General features: G+C 45.9%; 1 protein-coding gene across 1 annotated transcript in view; it reads left to right on the top strand.

Annotated features, from left to right (window-relative positions):
• The first annotated feature begins 2,578 nt into the window (after nucleotides 1–2,578).
• The window catches only part of Hexb (hexosaminidase subunit beta), a 22,514-nt gene continuing 19,266 nt past the window's right edge, over nucleotides 2,579–5,826 (top strand). The window contains exon 1 of the mRNA XM_031360149.1: nucleotides 2,579–2,846. Coding sequence (XP_031216009.1) covers nucleotides 2,614–2,846 — 233 coding nt within the window. The 5' untranslated portion in view covers nucleotides 2,579–2,613. The remainder of the gene's footprint in view (nucleotides 2,847–5,826) is intronic.

Below are 5,826 nucleotides of genomic sequence, written 5' to 3'. Positions count from 1 at the left end.
TATAGTAATTTCAACACCACGAGTAGACACGGCAACTTTAATGTATGTTCTTTATGGAACATGTAATACGATCCTGAGGTTTGCTTTCATGGCAGAACTTGACTTTCAGCATACACCATGACAACTTTTACAAGATTTTTTTTTTTTTTTTGCAACTCTCTTTTTGAACTGCTTTCTGTGCCTGTGTGGTTTGGGTTTGCCTGGCACCTCTTTTTCCTTGTGTAAGTAAAAACCTGCTTGATGTTTTGCTAGGGCAGGCGCTCGAGAGAGCACATGGTGTTTGGAAAGGGTATAAATGTGACCCGACAGAGAGGGAATCACACACCGTGTGGTATGGGTTCTTCTCAACACCCTTTACTGACCATCATTTGTGATGACTTTGTAGAGAGAAATGCACCAAAGAACTTTCTGGGGGTTGTTCCAGAAGCTTCTTGCAGACTCCAACCAATTGGCAGAGCCTCTCAGTTTCTTCTGGATCAAACCGCCGTTGCAGTCTTATTGGATGGTGTTTGCAAGTGGATTAAGCTATCGCTGCAGATTTGTGTGAACTGAGCTGTTGACATTCTGGCAACACAGATTGGATTTGCTCCAAAGAACTATTTCCAAACAGGGCTACATCCTTCTTTGCCTGGCAACCGTTCCTTTCTACTGCCTAGGGTGGGTGGTAGGATAGAAGGGGGGTTAAAGCTTTTAAGTACACTTATTAGAGTAGGTTTTCAAAAATAGAAGCCTGCACGCACCTGCTCACCTCTCCACGTGTGCTGCTCATGGGTCTTCACTAGCTTTCTCCTAGAGAGGCTGTGAAATCGAGCTTCTTGACTGGGATGGGGATTTTATTAGGACAGACTTGCATCTTCTTGTAGGGAGCTGGCCCTGAGCCCTGGGGCTCCTGGGATGATGTAATGTGTAGAAAATGAAGCTAAAAAGAGGAAACCTGATTGGTCGTTCTAAGAAAGGGGAAGAGACAGGAGTCTGATGATAGCGTTTGTGTCTAGATGTGCTCATCTCCAGGTAGTTCATACAGAGGCCTGTCACAAAGTACTGCATAAGTTGCTCTCAGGAATTTATTATAAGTGGACTATTCTTTCTTCTGTTTTTCTTATCTAGGGGTAGTTATACTGGGAACTCAGGTTCATATTGCAGTGCTCTTGTAGGATACAACCCAATTTTGAACTACTTAGCAGTCTTCTTTTTAAAAAAAATATTTTTTTTTCTTGTGAGTTCTCTAGAGTTGCAGAACTTATGGAACATCTCTCTATATTAAGGGAATTTATTGTAATGACTTACAGTTTGTAGTCCAACTACCCCAACAATGATCAGCTGCGCATGAGAAGTCCAAGAATCTAGTAGTTGCTCAGTCCCACAAAGCTAGTTGTTTCAGCTGGTCTTCTGTAGGAGTAGATTCTAACAGATGTGCTGGCAAGTGAGGGCAAGCAGGCAAAGAATGAATCTTCCTTCTTTCAATGTCCTTATGTAGGCCTCCAGCAGAAGGTGTGACCCAGATTAAGGTGTGCACCACCAGGCCTGGATCTGGGACTTGCTTTGTCCCAGGCTGACCTTGAACTCAGAGATCTCCTTGCCTTAGTCTCCTGGGATTAAAGGTGTGTACTACCTAGCCTGGGTTTAAGCTTTTCATGGCCACTATGCCTCAAGAACTCTGTGTCAAGATCCAGCTCAGAAACTGTGTCCTCCAGCCTCAAGAACTGGATCACAGGTGTGCCCTCCAATTCTGGATTGTAGCTCATTCCAGATATAGTCAAGTTGACGACCAGGAGCAGCCACCACAGTGTGTATGGGTGTTTTGTCTGTATGCACATCTGTGTACCACATGCATGCTTGGTGCCCTCAGAGGCCAGAAGGTGAAGGATTCCCTAGGACTGGAATTACTGGCAGTTGTGAGCCACCAAGTGGGTGCTGGAAATTGACCCCAGGTTCTATGGAAGAACAGAGTTCTTAACTGCTGAGCCATCTCTCCAGCAAACTTCTAGTATCTATTTATTTACTAAGTTGCCTTCTTACTAGTCCTCCTGTGATTAGACATACTGTCATCTTTGATGCACATTCGCTCTATCTAATCGTTTTAAAGGTCTTTGGAAAATTATACGTCGACATTAATCTCCACTACAGAAATATTCTCTTTGTATCACTATAATATTTACGTAGTCCATCGCGTCTATCTCAAGTTTTAAATGTTCCCCCTATCTATTTTTGTTTTTCCATGCATAAAATTTAACCTCCCATTAGCTCCAGAGTCAACTCCAGGGAATTCTGACTCGGGAGGTTTTATCAATCAGAGGCCACCATGATCTAGACTTAGTGGCAAAAACACCGCCTGGAGCGTGGAGGAAGAGGCAGGTCTTGCCTCTCAGGGGGCTGCGCAAACGGGTTCCTCAGGCGCGACAGGCGTGAGCTACTCACGGCATCCCGACTAGAGCGCGACCGCCTCCGCACCCAGCCAGCCCAATTTCCGGGCCAATCCTCGCTCGGAGGCGGAGCCCGGGCGTGGAGCTCGGTCATCTGACTCGGTGACCCCGGCATCGATGCTTTCTTCCCTGCGACCCAGTCTAGAAGGTTGAACTGAAGACTCTGCCCAGCCAGACTCGCGGAGCAGTCATGCCGTGGTCTCCGCGTCGCGCCCCCGGGCTGCTGCTGCTGCTGCTGCAGGCGCTGGTGGCGCTGGCCCCGGTAGCCTCGGCCAGGCTGCAACCCGCGCTCTGGCCCTTCCCGCGCTCGGTGCAGATGTTCCCGCGGCTGCTATACATCTCCGCGGAGAACTTCCACATCGACCACAGCCCCAATTCCACCGCGGGCCCCTCCTGCTCGCTGCTGCAGGAAGCGTTTCGGCGGTGAGCAGCTCCACCCAGCGGGGAGGGGACCTAGGGCACAGAGACCCATCACCGGGCAACTTTGGGTCTCACAGGACTAGCTAGTCTAACTTAGGTCCTAACCTTTGCAGACCGAAGCTCACGGCTTGAGATGCTCATTGAGGCTTCCTTCGCGCCCTAGGTGCTCTGGGACCCTACTTAGCATGGGTTCAGAATAACAGCAGAACCCGTGACTCTGCTGGAGTCAGTTTGATAGGCAGTTGAGATCGCTCCAGAGATAGAGGGAACAAGGTCCTATCCTGCAGAGTGAACCGCCTCTGAGTGCATCCTTAGATACGGATATTTTAAGTATCCTCCAGTGTTGACTGTCGCTTTCAGCCCATATGTGGCAACAATTCAGATATCTTTAATCTCGTCTATTTTTTTTCTTTAAGTGTATATGAGCCCACATGAATTTATGTGTACCACATGTGTGGAGATACCTGCAGATGCCGAGAGCATGAAATTTCGGCGTGAGCTCCTAAAGTGGGTGCTGAGAACCGAACTCGGGTTCTCTGTAAGCGCAATAAGAGTTCTACACCTCTGAGCTCTGGGGTGGTGGTGGTGGGGAGACCTTAAGTTGAAGCTTTATGGGAAACATCCCCCTTCCAAGCTATGATCCGTACCTAATGTTAGGTATTCAAATCTTAGTCTTTCTAAATGACCTTTCAAGTGGCTCTTAGGTAACACCTCTTTTCTTCTTGTTTTTCAACACTTGGCAGTAGTTGCTCTGTCTTGTTCCTCTCTGATAGGTTCCCTAAAAACCTTTATCTTATTTAGCACTTAACGTTTTATAGTCCTGTCAAGCCGGGCCACTCTCTGGGCCAAAGATAGGCACCCTTGCCAAGAACAGCTGGCTGTGCTAATCTTATTGTTTGTGGGATAGGTTGAACCCCTGGCAGTGAGCATTCACACAAGTTTGAACATGCCACCCTCTGCCCTCTCAATGCGAGACCTGTGCAGGAGGGTCTGTCCCCTGGGAGCTGTAATTGGGTGCTAGCCCATAGTCTGTTTTCACTTCTCTGTGTCTGGTGCATACAGCTATAACTTGATTTTGCCTTCAGGGCACCAAACAGCTGACCAAGAACGACAAAGTTAAGGGTGGGTGTTTTTAGGCACTGTGGTGTCAAAGGTTCAGTGGAAGACACCCAGAGACAGGCCTCCGCAGAAACAGCAGAGTTCTCTGCCACAAAAAGGCTAATTCTTTGCTTATAATTTGCACAACTAAGAGTATGTTGTCCTATTTTGGAGGCCCGCTCTAAAAAGCCTTTGGAGTTGAATTGCTAATAGGTTGGAATGCTTTGTGGCCCACAGGTAGAGCGGAAAATGTACAACTAAAGTGCCTGGTAGTACTGGGATATCTGGGATTGTATCCCAACTACTGGACTGAATAACTTCTGAAAACCGGCCTGCTTGCTTTCGAGCTGACTGTCAAGCTGCGTTTTCCTTTTGGCCTTCCTTGAGCAGGCATGAGTTACTTGTTAATGGATACAACGTGACAAAGGCTTGAGTCAGCTAGGAGGTAGTTTGAAAACAGGCTTGCCATCTCAAAATAAGTCCTGGTAATTGTTACCTGGAGGATTTGTCCACTAATTTGTGGTCTGTGTGGGAAGCAGCTAGTAACTGCACCTGCCATTGTTTGCAAGCTGGTTGTAAAAGATGGGCTAACCCTTGAATGCATTGGGCTGAGCATTCTAGTAGTAACTCTGGCAAGCACGGTAGGTAGGGTTGGGAGTCTCTGGCAATGCAGGAGGATCCAGGGAACCCCAGGCAGTGAGCATTCACACAAGGTGTTCAGGGTTCAGTGGCTTCTATCAGTAAGAGCTCTGGGCTCATCACAAACAAGACTTTCTGCAGGGGTAGTTTGGCTGTTGAACGTATGGCTGCTTCCTCAACCTTGGAAAAACAACTGAAGAGTAGACACCAGTTTGTGGGTTTTTTGTTGTTGTTGTTGTTGTTTGTTTGTTTGAGACAGATCTCATTGTGAAGCCCTGGCTGGCTTCAAACTCGTCAAGTAGACCAGGATGACCTCAAACTCACAACTGCTTCTGTCTCCTTAATGGTGAGATTAAAGATGTGGACCACCACACCTGACCTGGAGCTCTTGTTTTAAAAGGATAGCTTCACTTCTTTGGTTCCTGGAAGGCTAACTAGCTAGCACCTAACTCAGACCTCAGATCTTAAAAGCTAATTAGTGGTTCCTCGCTGATACTTACCCACACCCAGTCCATGCCCAGTACTAACTAGGAGGGCCTTGCACATGCTAGCCAAAGCTGTGCCACTTGAGCTACACCCCTAGCTCCTTTTAAATGTTTTTAATTTTTTTTATAGCTGGGCAGTGGTGACAAATGCCTTTGATCCCAGCACTTGGGAAACAGGCAGATTTTTTTAATTCAAAGCCAGACTTATCTACACATGAGTTACAGCTACACAGGAAACCTTGTCTTGAAAAACAAAAGACAATAGCAACAAAAATTATTTTATGTGTTTGGATGTTTTGACTGATTGTGTCTATGTTCCATTTGTGTACAATCATAGGTCAACCATAATTGGTTGTGAATCACTATGAGGGTGCTGGGAATTGAACCCAGATCCTCTGAAAGAGCAGCCAGTGCTCTTAACAGGTGAGCCATCTCTCCAGTCCTAATTTTTAAAGTTTTTTTTCTTTTTCTTCTCCTTTTTATTATTTATTTATTTATCTATTGAGACAGGGTTTCTATGTAGCCCTAGAATTCACTCTGTAGACCAGGCTGGCCTCAAACTCAGAGATTCAACCACCTTTGCCTCCAGATCAAAGGCATTCACCACCACTTACCAGCTAAAGTTTTTAGTTATGGTAATATATATATATATATATATATACATATATATATGTATATATATGTACATATATGGCAAATATATATGACATATATATGTGTGTATATATATATGCATATATATGCATATATATATATATATA

The sequence above is a fragment of the Mastomys coucha genome, unplaced genomic scaffold (genome assembly GCF_008632895.1).
Source record: "Mastomys coucha isolate ucsf_1 unplaced genomic scaffold, UCSF_Mcou_1 pScaffold8, whole genome shotgun sequence".
NCBI classification, from domain to species: domain Eukaryota; kingdom Metazoa; phylum Chordata; class Mammalia; order Rodentia; family Muridae; genus Mastomys; species Mastomys coucha.
The sequence above is the reverse complement of the archived record's forward strand: the minus strand, read 5'-3'. Positions and strand labels throughout refer to the sequence as shown.